Source organism: Bubalus kerabau, chromosome 11 (assembly GCF_029407905.1).
Source record: "Bubalus kerabau isolate K-KA32 ecotype Philippines breed swamp buffalo chromosome 11, PCC_UOA_SB_1v2, whole genome shotgun sequence".
Lineage (NCBI taxonomy): Eukaryota > Metazoa > Chordata > Mammalia > Artiodactyla > Bovidae > Bubalus > Bubalus kerabau.
Window position 1 is genome coordinate 31392122 of NC_073634.1, and position 22947 is coordinate 31415068.

Here is a 22947-nt window from a genome sequence, read left to right on the forward strand (position 1 = left end):
AGTCACCACAAGAGTTATTCTATCATCCAGGGCACGAATCCTGGATAATGCCAATTAATCAATGTCTGAAAAAATATTCCCGGAGCTCCTTCAGTCATCTCAGTATTGTGCTGTGGATGGCAGGGGAGAGGGAACTTGGTGCTGAGGGTCTCTCAGTCAGACTCCACCCTTATTTCCCGCCATCCCCACACTGCACTCTGTCACAAACAGCTTGACCAACCCACTGTCCTGTATACACATCTTTCGTGTTCCCAATCTCCTGCCTTTTTCCCATCTTTCTCTCTGCCAAGGTGCCTTCTTCCCATCTCTACCAACATGATGGTAATTCATTCTTCAAGTCTCAGCCAGGACCCACTATTCTGTGAAAGTTTTTCTCACCATTGCAGTGTGTGCTAGAAAGGAATACTGACCCCAACCCAGCAGGGAGCCCCCAGAGGCAGAGAATTATTCTTACTTCCTGACTTTCTCCAAAACCCAGAGTTTGTTTGATCACTGCCCTCTACCCCTTCACAGACCATAAGCGCAATTTCAGCAACTTGAGTTTCCAACTAGGTATGGGTCCTTCTGACCTATAGAGTCAGTGGCGGGCTTGCTGATGTATTCATTCATTCAGTAGATGCTTAGTTTAGGGGACTGCTAGGAACCCAAGGTTGAGTCAGATAAGGATTCTGCCTTTAAGGAGCTCATGGACAGGACAGAAGCATTATCAGTTCACTGCAAGTCAGTGTCTTGCGTGTAATAATAGAAATAATGTGGGAGCACAAAATGGGATTCAGGATGACAGCAGATGAGGATCAAGGCAGGCTTCCCAGAAGATGGTCCCAACCTCCACTCCACGCATCCCCCTACGTATAGAGAAGATGTCATCTAGAGGAGACATGGTAAGGTGATGGGGGTGGTGATGGTTACCTTTATGGAAGAAAGACCACTGGAGAGCTCGTAGGAGGGCAATTCAAGTTCATTCCCTGGATCACAGGAAGGGAGGACTCAGTGGAGCCAGAGGGTTAGGGCAGATGCTGAAAGGGAAAATGTCCAAACATGCACACACACACACAGTCTATGGGAATCCCACTTCCTTGCTTTTCCATCATACCTCTCACCCCTTCTTCCTTCTCACTTGACCTCATTCTTCCTTCCCAAGTCCTCTGTCACCTCGCGGTCCTGGGGCCATTCATCGTTACCTCATTGAAACAGCTCAATGTCTGCTCTCAGTAGCTAGAGGTCTGCTTTGGCAAGAGGCTGGTCAGCGCGATGCCCACTCCCTGTGGGGGGCCTTGGGGAGGAAGGTCAGCCTAGAATCAGTGCTTTCTCTTATCTCCCCACAGAAAACCAAAAGAGACGTCAATAATTTTGACCAAGACTTTACCCGGGAAGAGCCAGTACTCACACTCGTGGACGAAGCGATTGTGAAGCAGATCAACCAGGAGGAATTCAAAGGCTTTTCCTACTTTGGTGAAGACCTGATGCCCTGAGCAGCCGCTCCCAGTGAAGTTTGGTGATGCTGCAAGCAGGGGCGCTGGGAAGATTCCTATTTTCCCATCAGATGGTCTTGAACTACTTCTCCCCGGAGCCCAGTCCCTTGTCCACCCTCTATTTATTGCATTCCCTCACCCCGGGGCCAGCTCCTCCCCACTTCCACCTGATGACCAGAAGGCACTCTTGATTCTCGTCTCACCAGTACTGCAGAATTGTGCAGGTTCAGCAGTTCACTGGACCCACTGCTGAGTTTGGTCTGTTGGCAAGCCTGGCTTTGCTCCTCGGGGGCTTCTGGTAAGGAAGGAACTTCAGGTCTTTTACTGCAAAGAAAAGAAGGAAGAAAAAAAGCAAGCAAGACTCTGGCTCTGTTTTTGAACATAGAGTCCTGACAATTCTTGCTTCTCCTCACTCCAGTTCCCCACCCACCACCTGCCACCCTCTGCCATTCTATCCAGAAGAGAAGAAGAGACTGGTGCTTCTTCAGCCCAAGGGTGAGCACCCTCTAGGCGTGCCCAGGAAGGAGTGAGGTTGGAAGACACCCTGATCGGCTCCCTGTGTTTGCTCTGGAATGGCTCGTCGTCATTTGCTTTGGTTTTAGATTTGGGGCATGCCAAAGTTGTATAAGCATGTATCTTGTGGAAGAAATCGCTCTCCATAGAAAAAGAAATTTGATTTGAACTCTATTAACATTTCAAAAATAGATTATCAAATTTGCTTTCTAATTGGCCAAAAGAAATAAATTCCATTGTTAATACAGGTAGATATTAAAGGGCTAATATACAATGAGAAAATCATCATCCATGGTGTATGCTCTTAATGCTTTCGTGGCACCTGGGGGCTCGGAATTGAGAGAAAAGGAAACTAGTAGAGCTCTTTGTTGTTCAAGTTCTGCCTGAACTCCATGGCTACCCCGCAGAGTGGTCAAGACCCTGGGTTCTAGCAAAACTCAGCTCCCAGATTCTCTCTCCAGTTTCATCCTGAATCCCCAGCATCAACTCTATTTATTTTCTGCAGCAGTGTGTGATTTTTGCGCACTTCTACCAAATGATAGTACTACTGTGTTGTGGTTTTTAAACATTAAACATGTAAAGTTAAATATAAAATATCTGCTTTTGGAACAAGCAGCATGAGGCTAAACATGGGTTATGTAGAGGGTATCAGGAGATTGAAGAGCGACTTATTGGAACACTGACAGGGTGGCAAGATGTTCTCAGAGTGCTGTTTCTGTGTGACATGCAAGGGCAACTCATGTGGACACTATTTAATGGATGTGATGTTACCTCCTGTAGATATGCTACCAGTGTTACGGTCTTTGATTTCCAAGGATTCTCTGTGGCTTTGTATGTTATGTTTCCCGGAGGTCGTTGGATTATCTATTTCACTGAACTGACTTAGCAGGGAATGGAATCCATTCCAACGATTGCACGTGGATTTCCCAGCTGCCCCTAAATATATATACTTGTGAGTGGCAAAGTGGCACTAATGAAGCTTTTTGCCTTTTGTACATTTGAGATTTTTTGTATATAGTGTTTGCTGCAAGGCCTGTGGAATTAATTCATTGAATTTAGAGGTATCAACTGCTGCATGTTCAGGCATATTATAAACTTTAGTCTATGAAAGAATAATTATAATAATGTCCAGGTGCAATACTCTGTAAGCGTATTGGTTCAAGTTACCGAGAGATAATGTGTGTTTCCTTCTTTCTTTCTTTTTCTGGGAGGCGGGGGGCGGGAGGAGGGATGTTCTTCATATTGTTTATTTCATTTTGGTTTATTTTAAAAGATGTAAACATGTATTAAGCTATATTAAATCTCACATATAGTTCTCCTGTGCTCTATTATGTCCTGATAGAGATGGGGAAGAGAAAGGAATGTTTTGGATGGTTGTTTCAAAGTTTGGACAGTGACTAGCTCAAGCCCATACAGAGCTGGTGTCCATATTTGCATCTGGCTAGTCGTGGCCTTGGTTACTAGTGATGACATTCACTTCTCTTTTGTTTTGATTTTTGAAAAAACTCAGGTGTAATTATTATCTGTTCTTGTTATAATTTCAAATATTATGCTATATCAACTTGTGTGTTCAGCATACCAGTGAAGAGATGAAGAACAGTAGATTAATTTAATTTATCTTCGGTAACTTGACATAGTAAGGGGAGACTATCTTCCGGAGTTGAGGACAAGCACAGAAACATCTTCATGGTGGCGTCATCTCATTTTTTAGGAAAACATGACAATACTGCCCATCTTACTCACGAATCACTACTGCTCTCTGTTTTCTTCTCTGCTTCCTTCACCCTGATGATTGAACGACCAAGCAAGCTCTTAAACTGTCATGCCAAACGGCCTTGTCCACAATATTCCCATGTCAGCAGGGGTTGGGCCCTTCCTACAGGACAACTGGCATTTTTGTTGGAAGACAAATAATAATACATTCTACCCAGCAGCTCCAAGCAGTCACTCAAGCAGGTTGCCTGGCTCAGAGATGCCCCCTTCCAGCCCCCAGAGCTGGGCTGACTGGGATGCCTCCTGCATGAAAGCTGGTCAAGTTCTCACACAGGCAGATTCAAATCCTATGTAGTCTATAGAATAGAGCTTTTATGTTCCTTGAATATTCATTGTTTCATTTCGGTTTTCACAAGAGTTTGGAAACAGACACACTATTACATTTCTGCTAATTCTTTCTAATCTTTCCAACTAGCTTGCTCACTCTTTTTTATTTTTTTTGAGACAAAAAAGGAGGGGAGTGTAAAAAAAATGCCAAAAAAATATATGAAGGATAGCTGTTCTCCTGTGTTCTCTCATTATGGACTTTGTGAAGTGGAAACAATTTTTTTTTTCCTCCAAAGGTGAAAAAAATGCATTCTTACATTAAAAAAAAAAGAAGGCTAAAAATTACCTCTTTTTAAATTATGTGCAAAGTAATTCTGGCTAAATATAAAATGTATTCAACTTTAGGGATTTTTTTTTGTATTGTGATACTTTATTTGTACATTTTTTTCCTTTCGGGATGTAATTTTAATCTCTTGCCATTCATTAGTGTTATTTCATTGTAAACATTATTGTGCCAAATGTACTGTATTCAAAAGGATGTGAATGTGTATTGTTTCAGAACCTAATAAATACAATGACGTTAAATCTTGTTTCTGGGTCCTATTGAGCATTTTATCTCCTGGGCTCCATTTTATCTCCTTGGTGAGTGGCAAGGTGGCAGTAATGAAGCTTATTGCCTTTTGGACATTAGTGATTCCAAATCCCAAGCCTAGACAAGGTTTCAACTTTTCTCTTATCCTTTGAAAATGCACAAAGGTGCAAATGACCATATGTGCATCCTCCCCTTGCCCACCCCTGTCTGGCCTCTGCATTTCAGGGACTGCCAACCAGAAGCATGGAGGGGGCCTGAGCACACTGGATGCGTCGGCCCTGGGCTGCCTGGGCATGAAGCTGCCTTGGAGTGCTGGGAGATGGCCAAGCAACACTGAAAGCACTTCATTCTCAGCTTTCTAGAGAAGAAAAGACTAGATCTTCTTGCAACCCATTCAGTCCTCTTCAAGACTCAGTTTTGAGGACCAGCTGCTCAGAACTTCAGAGCTTAGGAATCCAAGAAGCTCCTACGAGGCTGGAAACCTCCCATGACTTACGTATACTATCCTGAAGGTACTCACCTCTCAGTCCCTTCCCCCTCCCCCACCAGCAACCTCATCTGCCTACCTGAAGAAGTAAGCATGGATCTCCAGACCCACTCCAAGAAGAAGGTTGTTCAGTTCAGTTCAGTCTCTCAGTCACGTCCAACTCTTTGCAACCCCATGGACTGCAGCATGTCAGGCCTCCCTGTCCATCACCAACTCTCAGAGTTTACTCAAACTCATGTCCATTGAGTCGGTGATGCCATCCAACCATCTCATCCTCTGTCGTCCCCTTCTCCTCCTGCCTTCACTCTTTCCCAGAATTGGGGTCTTTTCTCATGAGTCAGTTCTTCACATCAGGTGGCCAAAGTTTTGAAGTTTCAGCTTCAGCATCAGTCCTTCCAATGAATATTCAGGACTGATTTCCTTTAAGATGGACTGGTTGGATCTCCTTGTAGTCCAAGGGACTCTCAAAAGTCTTCTCCAACACCACAGTTCAAAGGCATCAATTCTTTGGTGCTCAGCTTTCTTTATAGTCCAACTCTCACATCCATACATGACTATTGGAAAAACCATAGCTTTAACTAGATGGACCTTCATTGGCAAAGTAATGTCTCTGCTTTTTAATATGCTGTCTAGGTTGGTCATAACTTTTCTTCCAAGGAGCAAGTGAAGCAAGGAGAAGGTTGTATTTATCACCATTTTCCTCTCTGATTCAGACAGCTGTTTCTAGGTAAATGACCATCCTTGGAGAAACAAGCTTCCCACCAGCATGTCTGAGTTTAAATAAAAAGAAAATCGAATTAAAAGATCTTGTTCTTAGAAGATCAGAAGACATCTCCAAGCATTTTACTGAATGAAATATGACCGGTCTACACATCCCTTGCCTAGTGGTCCAGAAGAGACAGCCCCAGAGTCCTGGAGATGAGGAAATTCATTCTCCCCAAATCCATGTGCTCGATAAATCACCTTGAAGCTATAAAAAATGTCAATTGCTGATCAGAGTACCTGGTTTAGAACCTCTTCCCTCAATTCCAATATGTTCTAGAAGAGGAAGTCAAGCAATGCCATGCCTATTCCAGGAAAACCATGGCCACTGGTCCCTGGCAAGGGCTAGGTGGCTCCAGAGCTGCTTCAAGAAAGCCTATCTGTGTGACTTTGCCCCTGAACTGAGAAACAACAGGTCTAACAGATTTCTCGCAGAGGGAATCTATGGGAAGACTAGTCCTTCTCTATTTCCATGGACCTGAGTACAGTCCAGTGCTTGGATTACCAGGAGCCTGAAGATTTCCATGCAATAAAATTACTAAACCACAAAGTGTGTGTTGTCATAGTGCTTACAGTAGCAGAGAGATGGAGGGGAAAAACAGCACAGAAGCCACATCACGAAGTCGGGTTTTCAATTTAAAGTTCTTCAGCCTAGGTAATGATACGACTTGGGTGGTATGTTTGAAACTAGACCTGAAGGATGAGGAGCTGTCCTAATCAGGAATACACCCTCTGGGGACCAGCTGATTGTATAAATAGGCAGTGTTTATTTAGAAGGTACTACAAGTGCTTCTTTCCCATTCTGTTGTTTTCCTCTATTTCTTTGCATTGATCGCTGAAGAAGGCTTTCTTATCTCTTCTTGCTATTCTTTGGAACTCTGCATTCAGATATTTATATCTTTCCTTTTCTCCTTTGCTTTTTGCTTCTCTTCTTTTCACAGCTATTTGTAAGGCCTCCCCAGACAGCCATTTTGCTTTTTTGCATTTCTTTTCCATGGGGATGGTCTTGATCCCTGTCTCCTGTACAATGTCACAAACCTCATTCCATAGTTCATCAGGCACTCTATCTATCAGATCTAGGCCCTTAAATCTATTTCTCACTTCCTCTGTATAATCATAAGGGATTTGATTAGGTCATACCTGAATGATCTAGTGGTTTTCCCTACTTTCTCCAATTTAAGTCTGAATTCGGCAATAAGGAGTTCATGATCTGAGCCACAGTCAGCTCCCGGTCTTGTTTTTGCTGACTGTATAGAGCTTCTTCATCTTTGGCTGCAAAGAATATAATCAATCTGATTTTGGTGTTGACCATCTGGTGATGTCCATGTATAGAGTCTTCTCTTATGTTGTTGGAAGAGGGTGTTTGTTATGACCAGTGCATTTTCTTGGCAAAACTCTATTAGTCTTTGCCCTGCTTCATTCCATATTCCAAGGCCAAATTTGCCTGTTACTCCAGGTGTTTCTTGACTTCCTACTTTTGCATTCCAGTCCCCTATAATGAAAAGGACATCTTTTTTGGGGTGTTAGTTCTAGAAGGTCTTGTAGGTCTTTATAGAACCGTTCAACTTCAGCTTCTTCAGCGTTACTGGTTGGGGCATAGACTTGGATTATTGTGATATTGAATGGTTTGCCTTGGAAACGAACAGAGATTAGTCTGTCGTTTTTGAGATTGCATCCAAGTACTGCATTTCGGACTCTTTTGTTGACCATGATAGCCACTCCATTTCTTCTGAGGGATTCCTGCCCGCAGTAGTAGATATAATGGTCATCTGAGTTAATTTCACCCATTCCAGACCATTTCAGTTCGCTGATTCCTAGAATGTCAACATTCACTCTTGCCATCTCTTGTTTGACCACTTCCAATTTGCCTTGATTCATGGACCTACATTCCAGGTTCCAATGCAATATTGCTCTTTACAGCATCAGACCTTGCTTCTATCACCAGTCACATCCACAGCTGGGTATTCTTTTTGCTTTGGCTCCATCCCTTCATTCTTTCTGGAGTTATTTCTCCACTGATCTCCAGTAGCATATTGGGCACCTACTGACCTGGGGAATTTCTCTTTCAGTATCCTATCATTTTGCCTTTTCATACTGTTCATGGGGTTCTCAAGGCAAGAATACTGAAGTGGTTTGCCATTCCCTTCTCCAGTGGACCACATTCTGTCAGATCTCTCCACCATGACCTGCCCATCTTGGGTTGCCCCACGGGCATGGCTTAGTTTCATTGAGTTAGACGAGGCTGTGGTCCTAGTGTGATTAGATTGACTAGTTTTCTGTGAGTATGGTTTCAGTGTGTCTGCCCTCTGATGCCCTCTTGCAACACCTACCATCTTACTTGGGTTTCTCTTACCTTGGGCGTGGGGTATCTCTTCATGGCTGCTCCAGCAGAGCGCAGCCATTGCTCCTTACCTTGGACGAGGGATATCTCCTCACCACCGTCCTTCCTGACCTTCAACGTGGGATAGCTCCTCTAGGCCCTCCTGCACCCGCGCAGCCACAGCTCCTTGGACGTGGGGTTGCTCCTCCCGGCTGCCGCCCTTGGCCTCGGGCGTGGGGGCATAGGGTAGCACCTCCCGCCCGCCAACCTAAAGGACAGAAATGGTATGGACCTAACAGAAACAGAAGATATTAAGAAGAGATGGCAAGAATACACAGAAGAACTGTACAAAAAAGATCTTCACGACCCAGATAATCACGATGGTATGATCACTGACCTAGAGCCAGACATCCTGGAATGTGAAGTCAAGTGGGCCTTAGAAAGCATCACTACGAACAAAGCTAGTGGAGGTGATGGAATTCCAGTTGAGCTATTGCAAATCCTGAAAGATGACGCTGTGAAAGTGCTGCACTCAATATGCCAGCAAATTTGGAAAACTCAGCAGTGGCCACAGGACTGGAAAAGGTCCATTTTCATTCCAATCCTAAAGAAAGGCAATGCAAAGAATGCTCAAACTACCGCACAATTGCACTCATCTCACACGCTAGTAAAGTAATGCTCAAAATTCTCCAAGCCAGGCTTCAGCAAAACGTGAACCTTGAACTTCCTGATGTTCAAGCTGGTTTTAGAAAAGGCACAGGAACCAGAGATCAAATTGCCAACATCTGCTGGATCATGGAAAAGGCAAGAGAGTTCCAGAAAAGCATCTATTTCTGCTTGATTGACTATGCCAAAGCCTTTGACTGTGTGGATCACAAGAAACTGTGGAAAATTCTGAAAGAGATGGGAATACCAGACCACCTGATCTGCCTCTTGAGAAATCTGTATGCAGGTCAGGAAGCAACAGTTAGAACTGGACATGGAACAACAGACTGGTTCCAAATAGGAAAAGGAGTTCGTCAAGGCTGTATATTGTCACCCTGTTTATTTAACTTATGTGCAGAGTACATCATGAGAAACGCTGGACTAGAAGAAACACAAGCTGGAATCAAGAGTGCTGGGAGAAATACCAATAACCTCAGATATGCAGATGACACCACCCTTGGCAGAAAGTGAAGAGGAACTAAAAAGCCTCTTGATGAAAGTGAAAGAGGAGAGTGAAAAAGTTGGCTTAAAGCTCAACATTCAGAAAACAAAGATCATGGCATCCGGTCTCATCACTTCATGGGAAATAGATGGGGAAACAGTGGAAACAGTGTCAGACTTTATTTTTGGGGGCTCCAAAATCACTACACTTGGTGACTACAGCCATGAAATTAAAAGACGCTTACTCCTTGGAAGGAAAGTTATGACCAACCAAGATAGCATATTGAAAAGCAGAGACATTACTTTTCCAGCAAAGGTTCATCTAGTCAAGGCTATGGTTTTTCCTGTGGTCATGTATGGATGTGAGAGTTGGACTGTGAAGAAAGCTGAGCGCCGAAGAATTGATGCTTTTGAACTGTGGTGGTGGAGAAGACTCTTGAGAGTCCCTTGGACTGCAAGGAGATCCAACCAGTCCATTCTAAAGGAGATCAGCCCTGGGATTTCTTTGGAAGGAATGATGCTAAAGCTGAAACTCCAGTACTTTGGCCACCTCATGCGAAGAGTTGACTCATTGGAAAAGACTCTGATGCTGGGAGGGATTGGGGGCAGGAGGAGAAGGGGACGACAGAGGATGAGATGGCTGGATGGCATCACGGACTCGATGGACGTGAGTCTGAGTGAACTCCGGGAGTTGGTGATGGACAGGGAGGCCTGGCGTGCTGCGATTCATAGGGTCGCAAAGAGTCGGACACGACTGAGCGACTGATCTGATCTGACAAGTGCTTCTTTACTATGGACAGAGGAGCCTGGCAAGCTACAGTCCATTGGGTCACAAGAGTCGAACAGGACTTAGCAACTAAACCACCACCACCACAAGTGCTTCAGCTCTTTTTCTTCTCCCATCAACTCCTGGGGGTTTTGTTATTAGCATAAAGAATGCTAGAAAAGATTCTCAAGGAAACCAGTAGCTTGTTAATTAGCATAAAGGATGTCAGAAAGATGACATCGGTGGTGTTTGAGATAAGTACATTGGCAAATATATTTTAAGACAAATACCCATTTTTTTTTAAAAATCAGGATATAAGAAACTAGAGGGTCTTTAAGTTCCTCAGTGATTAGAGAAATGCAAATTTAAATCAAACTGCAATACCACTTCACATCCACCAGAATGACTAACCTAAAAAGGCAGACTTATCAAGTTTCACTAAGGATGTGGAGCAATTGGAGTTTTAATGTCTCAGATTTGAGTATAAAGTGGTACAACTACCTTGAAAAACTTTGGCTGTATCTATTGAAGCAAATATGTATACCCTTGACTTAATAGAAAATTTACCAGCTGGATAAATAAATTGTGGAATTTTATATTAACACAATAGAACACTAGATACACATGAGAATGAATGATTTACAACTACAGACAACAACATAGATGAACCTCACAACATAGTGTTGGGCTTGAGAAGTCAGGCATGGTTCAGACTGTGATTCCAGTTACACAAAGTACGAAATAGTCTGTGCTGCTAGAAGTTAAGCTAGTGGTTGCCCTTAGGGGAGGAGAGGCAATGGCTATGAGGCAGCATGAAAGGGCTTCTGGAGAGACGGTTTCGTTTTGTTTTCATTTTTGTTTTATTTATTTAATTGCAGTATAGTTGCTTTACAATTTTGTGTTGGTTTCTGCTGTACAACGAAGTGAATCAGCTTTATGTATACATATATTGCCTCCCGCTTAGACCTCCCTCCTGCCCACCAACCCGCTCCATCATCCTGCCCCTCTAGACCATCAGGGAGCTGAGCTCCCTGTGCTATGCAGCAGGTTCCCACGATCTGCTTTACACAAGGTAGTGTATATATGTCAATCCCAATCTCCCATTTCATCCCATCCCCTCTTTCTTGTCCCCCTTGTCCATATGTCTGCATCTCTATTCCTACCCTGCAAATAGGTGCATCTGTACCATTTTTCTAGATTCCATATATCTGCATTAATATGTGATGTTTCTCTCTTTCTGACTTCACTCTGTATGACAGTCTCTAGATACATCCACATCTCTACAAATGGCACAGTTCTGTTCCTCTTTATGGCTGAATAATAATCCATTGAATGTATGTACTATATCGTCTTTATCTATTCATCTGTCGATGGACATATGGTTTGTTTCCATGTCCTGGCTATTGGACATGGGGTGCATGTATCTTTTTGAATTATGGTTTTCTCAGGGTATATGCCCAGGAGTGGAATTGCTGGGTAATAGCGTAGTTCTATTTTTAGTTTAAGTTGGACACGACTGAGCGACTTCACTTTCACTTTTCACTTTCATGCATTGGAGAAGGAAATGGCAACCCACTCCAGTGTTCTTGCCTGGAGAATCCCAGGGATGGGAGAGCCTGGTGGGCTGCTGTCTTTGGGGTCGCATAGAGTCGGACACGACTGAAGCGACTTAGCGGCAGCAGCAGCAGCAACAGCAGCAAGGTATCTCTATACCGTTCTCCACAGTGGCTATGTTAATATACATTCCCACCAACAGTGCAAGAGAGTTCCCTTTTCTCCACACCCTCTCCAGCATTTATTGTTTGTTGATTTTTTGATGATGGCCATTCTGACCAGTATGAGGTGATACCTCATTGTGGTTTTGATCTGCATTTCTCTGATAATTAGCAATGTTGAGCATCTTTTCGTATGCCTCTTGGCCATCTGCATGTCTTCCTTGCAGAAATGTCTGTTTAGGTCTTCTGCCCATTTTTTAATCGGGTCATTTGGGGTTTTTTCCCCTGATATTGAGCTACATGAGCTATTTGTATATTTTGGAGATTAATCTGTTGTCATTTGCTTCATTTGCAAGTATTCTCTCCCATTCTGTGGGTCTTTCTGTCTTATGGTTTCCTTTGCTGGGCAAAAACTTTTAAGTTTTATTAAGTCCTATTTGTTTATTTTTGTTTTTATTTTCATTACCCTAGAAGGTGAGTCAAAAAAGATCTTGCTTTGATTTATGTCAAAGAGTGTTCTTCCTATGTTTTCCTCTAAGAGCTTAATAGTGTGTGGTCTTACGTTTAGGTCTTTAAATCCATTTTGAGTTTGTTTTTGTATATGGTGTTAGGAAGTATTCTAATTTAATTCTTTTACATGTAACTGTTTTGGCAGCACTACTTATTGAGGAGCGTGTCTTTTCTCCACTGTATATTCTCACCTCCTTTATCATAGATGAGGTGCCCATACGTGCATAGGTTTACCTCTGTGCTTTCTACCCTGTTCCACTGACCTATGTTTCTGTTTCTGTTCCAATATCATACAGCCTTGATGACTGTAGCTTGGTCATATAGTCCAAAGTTAAGGCGCCTGATTCCGCCAGCTCCATTTTTCTTTCTCAAGTTTACTTTGGCTATCTGGAGTCTTTTGTGTTTCCATTCAAACTGTAAAATTTTTGTTCTAATTCTGTGGGAGAAAAAATGCCATTGATAATTTGATAGGGATTGCATTGAATCTGGAGATTGCTTTGGTTAGTATAGACAGTTTCACAATAATGATTCTTCCAATCCAAGAACATGATATATCTATCTCCATCTGTTTGTGTCATCTTTCATTTCTTTCATCATTATCTATGGCCAACTTCCGACGGCCAGCCACTACACTCACCTTCAAGGCTGTCTCGTCTCCTTTGCAAAACTTCTTAAATCTCCACTGCACTGTACGTTTGTTAGCAGTTCCTGGGCGAAGTGCACTGTTGATGTTGAGAGTTGTTTCTGCTGCTTTATGACCCATTTTGAACTCAAATAAATTGCTTAAATTTTATTTTTATCTAAATCATTTCTATAGTCTAAAATAAATTTAAAATAAGCAGCAAATAGTGTCATTAGCAAAAAAAAAACAAAAAACAAAAAACAAAAAACATGAAGTGAGAAATGCACGTTAAAGTGATGTATAACGTAACCACATTTTTTTAAGAATGTATTCCAATACCAAAAGGCAAATTTTAACGATGTAAAACTAATTACTTTTGCACCAACCTAATATTACAGTGAGCATATAATGAGGCTCAAGATCTACTGGAAACGGAATCTTCTGCCATCTTGGACCCAGTTACGTCTAACCAGTTTATGTCGTGTCCTTGATGGCTAGATCATTCTTTTCAAGGTCATGCCCTGCCCTCTTCCCTCCTGTCTCGTTGCTACTACTACCTTCTTCTACCCACATCTTCCTATTCCTTCAGTGCCCTCTCATCACTGCCTCTTCATGGCTTCGGGCTGTGTCAGGTGCCCCAGGAGTGCTGAGGGGCAAGATGTGATAATGAGGGGAACACAAATCAGAGAGAAGAAGGAAAGGTCGCTCCTGTCTGTCCCTAGTTGCCCTTCCCCAGGATGCAGAAGAAGTGCGGTAGCCCTCACGTTATTTCTCAGCAGAAGATTGTTAAGGTCATGGAATCCTATAAAGTGTGATGCTCTCTGCAGGCGGTACTGTCTCTGAGAGGGCCCAGCCCTCACCTTGAATAAAGGCTCCTTGTCTTTGTGTAGGATGAGGGAGTTCAGCTTTCACTGCCTGCTCTCTCGAGGTCAGGTAGACACTGCCTGGGGGTTGAGATCAGGCCAGCCTCAGTTCTAGGACCCGAATGCTGAGGAAACAGTTGTAATCCTCACTACTTCTCAGGCCTTCTGCACTTTAGGGCAGCCTCCCTGGTGGCTTAGCGGTAAAGAATCTGCCTGCAATGCAGGAGACATGGGTTAAATGTCTGGGTCAGGAAGATTCCCTGGAGAAGGAAATGGCAATCCACTCCAGTATTCTGGCTTGAGAAATCCCATGGACAGGGGAGCCTGGCAGGCTACAGTCCGCAGGGTTGCAAGACTCAGACTTAACTACTAAACCACCAGCACCACCACCCCCTTGGGCTGTTGTGAGGGGCTCTGAAAGGTCCCTTTCTAGGCACAAATTATAGATTCTCATTCTTCATGCTTTCTTCTTTCGGTTATTAGTCGTTTAAGAGTAACATGTATTACCTTCTTTGTTTCAGACATTCTGCTAAGTGTTTCACACAAGTCATTTATTTAAAGCTCACAAAAATCACATGGAATAGATATTCCAGTTATCCTCATTTTATAGATGAGGAAACTGAGGCTCATAAACTATATAGGAAAGGTTTTAGTCCTTAAAATTCCATGAAACTCTTGTATTCTTATGCCCATTCTACATAAAATCAATTGCCCAGATTCTCAGTTCCAGTAAAAGCTGCTTGAACAGGATGTAGTGTTAATACACAGGACAGATGACAGAAATATTCACTCATTTATTCCATACATTTATTCCTCAGTTGTTCATAGAATTCCTACTATGTGCCCGCCATTCATCTAGACAGTGGTAAACAGATAAAAATCTGCACCCTTACCGAGTTTATGTAGAGGTGGGGTATTGACAGACAGTAAGCAATAAACATGACCATTAAGTGAAGTACATAATGTGTTAGAAGATCCAGGCCACCCCTAAGATTCGAAGCAAGGGTACAAATGGAGGTCCAGACCAGAGAGCTAAAGATTTCTTGTTATAAATCAAGCTATTGTTAAAGAATATGGTCTAGCCTTATCCCTTGACAAGGACACCATCATAACAACCTGGAAGGCCAGCTGGAGAGTGGGAGGGGAGAATGAACAGGCAGACAGACTCATAAAGGAAGAGAAAGACCAGGAGGGAAGAGAGGGCAGTGGCCAGGGTAAGTCAGCCCACTGCTCAGGTGAGTTGTAGGCCTCAGCATGGCCCTCGCCCTGGCTACGTGAGTCAGTGACTCCATGCCCCCAGCCATGTCAGCTATGGAAGGAGGTCCCACCCCTGAGCGCCCATCCCAGTGGGCACTGTTCACTAAAGGTGATGTCCATGAACTATCACAGCACATGGACAAGGGCTGAACTGGGTAGTCCCCCCACCTTGTAGCCCTCCCACTTATTCAACACCAGTTCCTCCCCCGGAGCTCAGTCCCACCATGGGGGTGGGATCAAAGGACCTTGTCCTGGCCAATACTTCCTTCAGAATCATGATCCATACTAATGTCCTTCCCTAATGGCTCTGCTTTGCACTCCACCCATCGCAGCTGTGCTTGGGGGTGTTTAATCTGTCTCTCATGTGGAGTTGGCGTGAGGTGGGGGCTCAAGGTTGATCCCTGGCAGAGGAAGAACAGAGTCCTCCAGCCTGGTGAGGATAAATGCTGCCACAGGCAAAGGGAGGTGTGGCCAAGCAGGAGAATCTGTTCTCCCAAATCACCCAATCAGTACCCAACAGACAATGAAAGAACCGAGAGCAGGGCGAGTAACTAGAGACCAGGATGTGCCTGCAGTAGAAGGGCGGAGAGACCCTGGGGTGGAGTCAGGAGCAGCTGCTGGGTGCACTGTTATGGCAGAAACGGAGCTGATGAGATTGCTGTGTGCATAGATGTACCTCTGTTCTCTTGCCCAGGTACCCCTCTGCCCTCTGTGCTCTGATGGAGGGAAGGACACTGGATGCCAATGTGCCTGCCTTGGGTCAGCTGGGCACCATTCCACTGGCAAGGTGGTCATTTGGTTCCCCGTCTGAGAAATGAGGGCTCTGAAGTGCTGCAAAGTCAGGAAATTCTCCAAGCTGCACAGGCAGCCGCTAGCAGATCTAGGATGCAACCCTGTGATTTACATCTGCCTCTAGTCAGGGACAAAAACGTCTCTCCCCACTGTGCTCCTGGTCCTTGTCCCGACACAGGTCCTGCATGCTTTTGGCTTCCTTTTTCTGGAGAAATTTCACATCCTTGTGAAATGATACAATTTGTCTGATATAATTAGACTGCGTTGCTCACTCTAAAGACTATGAATGTGAGCACCGAGGAAGGCATGGCTAGGGCATCAGGCAGAGGCACCTGGGGACTCTTACCGCTCTCCTTTCCCACCTTTCTGGCTGTGCCGCCTCCTAGCAGAGTCCTGAGAGCTGGTCCTCAAGCCCAACAAAGCCTGCATCCTCCACCCTCAGACACCCCTCCCATCACCAAAAAAAGAAACCATCCCTATGGACTATTCTAAGCAGGAAGCCGAGTTTTCAGTTCACTGGAAAACAGGAAATGCCTCCAAGGGCCTGAAGTCTTTTTATTCCCTGCGCCCTTCATGCAGGGTCTACGTCCCAAGCCAGCTGCTGAGGATGACGCCCTAGAAGTAATGTTAGTTGCTCAGTCATGTCCAGCTCTTTGCGACCCCATGGACTGCAGCCTGCCAGGCTTCTCTATCCATGGGATTCTCCAGGCAAGAATACTGGAGTGGGTTACCATTCCCTTCTCCAGGGATCAAACCTGAGTCTCCTGCATTGCAGGCAGATTCTTTATCATCTGAGCCACCAGGGAAGCCCTAAAAGCAAGGTCACCTTAAACCCCATCCCCAAGAATGCGATCCTTGGTGCTACTCAGAACCTCTCTCTACTCCTGGGGCCAGAGCTGACTTCACCCATTGCTCAGGATAGTGGACATTCTGGGTCAGGTGATAGAGATGCTGCGGGAAGCATCACGGAGACTCATCAGCTTTGCAAGGGGCAAATACTGACCGTGGATGGTGTTCTCAGCTCAGCCAAAGACTGACCTCTCACACCCGCCAGATGGAACTCTAAACCCCATCAGAGATAAGCTGACCCCCAACAAAGCCTGACTTCCTAGCCCTTCCTAAGTTGACTTGCCCATCCTGCTCCAGATTGACTCTCTAACCTTGACTTATCAGAAACTAGCCTTTTTACTCACCACAGCCAAGCTTTCTAACCCCGAGCACAGACCTAACTCAAATGTTTGCCCACCTCCTCATCCATTCACAGTTACCACTGAGCTTCTGTGGATTGCCATGTGCTGTGAGCCCAGCCCAGTCCTCACAGACGTACAGCCTGGGGGAGGGAAGCACTCCACAAGAACTTTAATCAGATTGTGGGTGGGGGAGAAGGGAGGCTTATCTGAAACCCTAGCACTGTCTCCAGTCTGCTGGATCTTCTGCCTTCCTCTGCGGTGGGCCAATGTGCCTAGATGGTGTCGGAGATTCCAGTCCTCAGTGCACATGCCCGTGGTGGAAGCCTTGACCACCCTGGGTGTCCAGGACGTGAGGCATCATCGTTAGCGTTGGTGTTACTCTTGGGAATGGGAAAGTCAGCCTCAGAGACATGTCAGCTATCAGGCACTTTCCTTTCTGCCTGATAGATGAGAGCTCAGGGAATCCCTCCTCCATTTGAACATCTGCTTCCACTCTAGACTGTGTGGCCCTGACTGGATGCCTGCCTCAGCTTTTCTGTCTGTAAAACGAGCTGTGATACTAGCAGAAACTTTGGAGGCAGACGGATGGGCCTGTATGAACATGTGGTGATTCAGATGGAAGACTTTTCACTGATTGGAAAACAAGGATTCTGTCTGTCTTTGTTAACCTAAATGTTAATAGGAAATAGGATAATTTGTGAATAGGAACCCAGGGCCTGGCACAGTTTGCTTTCCCCAAAGGGCACTGGGTTGGGGGAGGAGGGTAGAATGTGGATGCTTACAGAGGGAACAGACTATTACCTAAAAATTTATCCCCACCTGCCATCAGATCCCTCATGCTGTGCCCACTGCCTGAAAGTCTGCTATGAAGGAGCAGCATCAAGAACAGACACTATGCGCCCATCACTTGCACGTCACCTGTCACTGGTCACCTGCACGGGGCCTACCCCCTTTACCAGCCCCCTTCCTTACATCAGCGGAGAGCAGGAGCCTGTACGAAGAGCAGATGCTGACTGGGAGAGTCAAACCAGAGCAGCTGAAGGCATCGGGTCTAGAGTAGCAGTGCCAAAGGGAGGGCTGTGGACTCCTGGGGGTCTCCAAGATTGTTTTGTGGAAGTTGTTAGTTATCTCTTTTTGTCATGAATTACCCTAAATCTCAGCAGCTTAAAACAACAAACATTTATTACCTCACAGTAGCTCACAATAAGTCAGGAATCTGGGCATGACTTAGCTGGATGCCTCCCATTCGGGTCTCACAGGCTCTGGTCGAGGTGGCAGCTGGGGCTGCAGTCTCATCTGACAGCCCAGCTGGGGGTGGACCCACCTCCAAGCTCAAGGCCATGGTTGTTGGAAGGATTTAGTTTGTTATTAGGGGCCTCAGTTCTTCACCGAATTTTGTCCAGAGGTATCTCTCTGTTCCTTGCCAGGTGGGGCTTTCTATCCTGCAGCTTAGAGCTGACTTCCCTGAGAGCAAGGGAGCAAGAGAGGCCTCCTCAGGATGCAAACCACAGTCTTTCTGTGTCTTAATCTTCCGAGTGAGGTGCATCACATTTTGCCATACCTCTTGTACCACTCACTTCCTTGGAGGTGAATCATCAGATCTAGCCCACATCCAAGGGGGTGGATTGCACAGGGTATGAAGATCAGGATGTGGGGAGGATGTCCTGGGAGACACTTTAGAGGCTCCAAACACAGGGCATCCACGAAGAATCTCTTTCCAACTATCTATCTCTGGAATACTTGGCTTTCTTCTTATGCTTCAACCAAAATGTGTCATAAGAGGTTTCATGCAGGAGCACATATCCAGCTGTCCCATATTAAGCTCACAGTAAAGAGACTCATCGGAGAAGGCAATGGCACCCCACTCCAGCACTCTTGCCTGGAAAATCCCATGGACGGAGGAGCCTTGTGGGCCGCAGTCCATGGGGTCACTAAGAGTCGGACAAGACTCAGCGACTTCACTTTCACTTTTCACTTTCATGCATTGGAGAAGGAAATGGCAACCCACTCTAGTGTTCTTGCCTGGAGAATCCCAGGGACGGGGGGACTTCGTGGGCTGCCGTCCATGGGGTCACACGGAGTTGGACTCTACTGAAGCAACTTAGCAGCAGCAGAGAGACTCATGGGGCTTCCCGGGTGGCTCAGTGGTTAAAAAACCTGCCTGCCAATGCAGGAGACAAGGGTTCAATCTCTGTGTCAGAAAGATCCACTGGAGAAGGAAATGGCAGCCCACTTCAGTGTTCTTGCCTAGGAAATCCCATGGACAGAGGAGCCTGGCAAGCTGCAGTCAATGGGGTTACAAAAGAGCTGGATACAACTAAGTAACTAAAACAACAACAACAGAGATTTGTACAAATAGAAAACAATGCCACTATATTGATAGATATAATACACACTAATAAAAGTTCTTTGGGGTCCTTGTAATTTTTAAGAGTATAAAAAGGATATGAGATCAAAAAGTTTGAGACCTACAGCACTAGGATATTTCTCAAGAAGGGCTACCCTGGGTGGGGAGGGGGTGGAGGACGCACTGCGAGAAGCCTTTCAGCCAAACACCATCAGAGGCCTGGACACCTGAAAGAGGAGTGGTTAAAGACTTCTATGCAGAGTACATCATGAGAAATGCTGGACTGGAAGAAACACAAGCTGGAATCAAGATTGCCGGGAGAAATATCAATAACCTCAGATATGCAGATGACACCACCCTTATGGCAGAAAGTGAAAAGGAACTAAAAAGCCTCTTGATGAAAGTGAAAGAGGAGAGTGAAAAAATTGGCTTAAAGCTCAACATTCAGAAAACTAAGATCATGGCATCTGGTCCCATCATTTCATGGGAAATAGATGGGGAAACAGTGGAAACAGTGTCAGACTTTATTTTCTGGGGTTCCAAAATCACTGCAGATAGTGATTGCAGCCATGAAATTAAAAGACACTTACTTCATGGAAGGAAAGTTATGACCAACCTAGATAGCATATTCAAAAGCAGAGACATTACTTTGTCAACAAAGGTCTATCTAGTCAAGGCTATGGATTTTCCTGTGGTCATGTATGGATGTGAGAGTTGGACTGTGAAGAGAGCTGAGCCCCGAAGAATTGATGCTTTTGAACTGTGGTGTTGGAGAAAACTCTTAAGAGTCCCTCGGACTGCAAGGAGATCCAACCAGTCCATTCTGAAGGAGATCAGCCCTGGGATTTCTTTGGAAGGAATGATGCTGAAGCTGAAACTCCAGTACTTTGGCCACCTCATGAGAAGAGTTGACTCATTGGAAAAGACTCTGATGCTGGGAGGGATTGGGGGCAGGAGGAGAAGGGGACAACAGATGAGATGGCTGGAAGGCATCACTGACTCGATGGACGTGAGTTTGAGTGAACTCTGGGAGTTGGTGATGGACAGGGAGGCCTGGCATGCTGCGATTCATGGGGTCGCAAAGAGTCAGAAATGACTGAGCGACTGAACTGAACTGAAAGACAGCAAGTGCAAGGAAGGGCCTACCATCTCACTTTCACTTTCTTTACAGTTCTGCACACAATACATCTCTGAGAGTTTGCCCTTTCTGCCTCTATGTGCATAGACAGGTTCCCCATGCACAAGCATTTGTCCACATGAGCACACATATGGGCGTGCATGCACAGGCAGATCTGGGGGAACATTTGTAAAAGTTGTTGTGTGTGTGCACATAGCTGCATGCATGTGCCTGTTTAAGCAGAGGTGTTCCTGGGGCCCCTGGGAGTGGACAGGGCCTGTCCAGCAGGCCCGAGGTCACCCTGCGAAAGGAGAAGGGTGGGCAGAAGATTGGGTGGCACGACCACCACCACTGTGGCTGTATGTCCCTGGAATGCCCTCTGCCCTCAGGCTCTGCTCTCAGCACGACTCTCAAATATTTTCATCTTCTATGGGAACTTCCTGATCAGCTTCCTGTTGTTCTTGGAATTTTCTTTTTCAGTTTTTTTTTTTTTTTTTAACATCGTAATTCTTTAATCTGCCTTTTTACTTTGCTTGGAGAGGCTTTGTGGCCTCAGTTACCTCTGAGAATGGGATAAAATATCCTGCCAGGGCAGAGCAGGTGCTTGGCTAGAGTTAGAGGCGCCCAGGAATTGGGCCCGGGGCATCAGTTTCTCTTTCCATCAAGATAAATGAATCCTTCTAGCCCTCCCCTCACCCCTGTTAGTTTTGTAGAAGGAGTTCAGGGCAAGGCGCAGTGGGAGGGAAGGAGGCCTGAGGGGAGTGGGATCAGCCTCCCCTAGATTTGCCTCTTGGGCACAAGGATCAAGTTGAGCTAATTATTTTGACTCTTTGTAACCCCAGGGACTGTAGCCCGCCAGGCTCCTTTGTCCATGGGGATTCTCCAGGCAAGAATACTGGAGTGGGTTTCTATGCCCTCCTCCAGGGGATCTTCCCAACCCAGGTCTCCCACATTGTAGGTGGATTCTTTACCATCTGAGCCACCAGGGAAGCCCAAGAATACTGGAGTGGGTAGCCAATCCCTTCTCAAGGGGATCTTCCCTTCCCAGGAATCAAACCGGGGTCTCCTGCATTGCAGGCTGATTCTTTACCAGCGGAGCTACCAGGGAAGCCCTAAGAAACTTAGACATGAGAGAAGCTCTAAAAACAGAACAGAGGTAATTGTTCTGTGGGGAGATTTACATTTGCAAAGGAAAGCTGCCTTTGTGAGGGTGTCCCTCTCAGGACTCAGAGAGAGCTTCTATAGAGAAAGCTTTCGCCACCTGAGAGACAGACTTAGTTTTCCTTATGTTTCCCCCGTCACCCTCCGGGGCTGCCTCCCCTGCCTAGCAGCCCCAGGCCCCTATCCCTGGCCTTAACTCAGGGTGGTATATAAGCCTCTTGCAGCCCCTCTTGTGGGGCTCCTTGCATCGGAACCAGCATAATTAAAGCTGTATTTTTTCTCCTGTCAATCTGTCTTATGTCAATGTCATTCTTAGACGAGTCACAGAGCCCAGAGAGGTAGAAGGGAAAAGATTCCCTCCCCTGCAGCCTCGGGGCAGGCTTCTCTGGGGGTCAGGGAGGGCCCAGCTAGGGCAGGATTCCCAGTGACTCAGCAGTTCTGCCCTCCACCTACCTATCCCACCACCTCCGAAGCTGCAGAAGGGAATACAGCTGACAAAGAATTCAGATAGCTGCCAGGGCAACCTCAGCTTGGCCCAGCAAGGCCCCAGCCTCATGCCCGGGTGGCCCCCTCCCCCAGTGGAGGGGCCTCTACACAGACTGGTGCCTGTGCCCTTGCTGGCCCTCTGCTCACGCCCGTCATTTCCCAGCCACCCTCCACTGCATCAGGGTCTTGTTTTAAGTTGCCCTCAAAGGGCCCCTGGGAAGCCTTCCCTGGCACTCCCAGGCCAAGAGGGGAGCTTTGTCCACAATCCCCCTCCTCGGGACTCCCATTACCTGCCCCAGGAGCCAGTCCAGGGGTTGAGCTATTGTGCTCTGACCCCCTGGATCTCCTGTGTGCTCCACTGGGTCTCCAAAGGCCCAGCGACCCTCCCCAGGCCTGCTCCTCCAGCGCAGCACCCTGGGTTCTGAGCCTATTTCTTTTTCCTCCTTACTTTTCCTCTAGATGTTCCCAGGGCAGGTTCCAGCCTGGTTTTCTCGCTGTTACTTGCCCAAGCTGTAACTTGCCAAGTTGTGAGCTGGCACAACTGGTCCTGACTAAGGATTTGTTTTTCTTATTGTTGTTTACTCTCCCATTGCATTGATTCAACAAACTCACCTGTATTTAACTGATAATGGCTGATGTACTTCCCCCTACAACCCCAGAGAGATGACTGTTTTAGCTGGAGATAAAACCTAACTGAAAGGAATACACCTGACTGCGGGATTTCAGGCACCTTGGGGGAGAGGGGGTGGTGTGCAGGGGCTGCCTCTTTCACCCCTGCTTAACTATGAG

General features: G+C 45.8%; 1 protein-coding gene across 6 annotated transcripts in view; it reads left to right on the top strand.

Annotated features, from left to right (window-relative positions):
• PRKCE (protein kinase C epsilon) overlaps positions 1-3770 on the top strand; it is a 546248-nt gene extending 542478 nt beyond the window's left edge. For all 6 annotated transcript variants that reach the window (XM_055539989.1, XM_055539990.1, XM_055539991.1 and 3 more), the window contains one exon: positions 1326-3770. In XM_055539989.1, the coding sequence (XP_055395964.1) occupies positions 1326-1472 (147 nt within the window). In that variant the 3' untranslated portion in view covers positions 1473-3770. The remainder of the gene's footprint in view (positions 1-1325) is intronic.
• The last annotated feature ends 19177 nt before the right edge of the window (positions 3771-22947 follow it).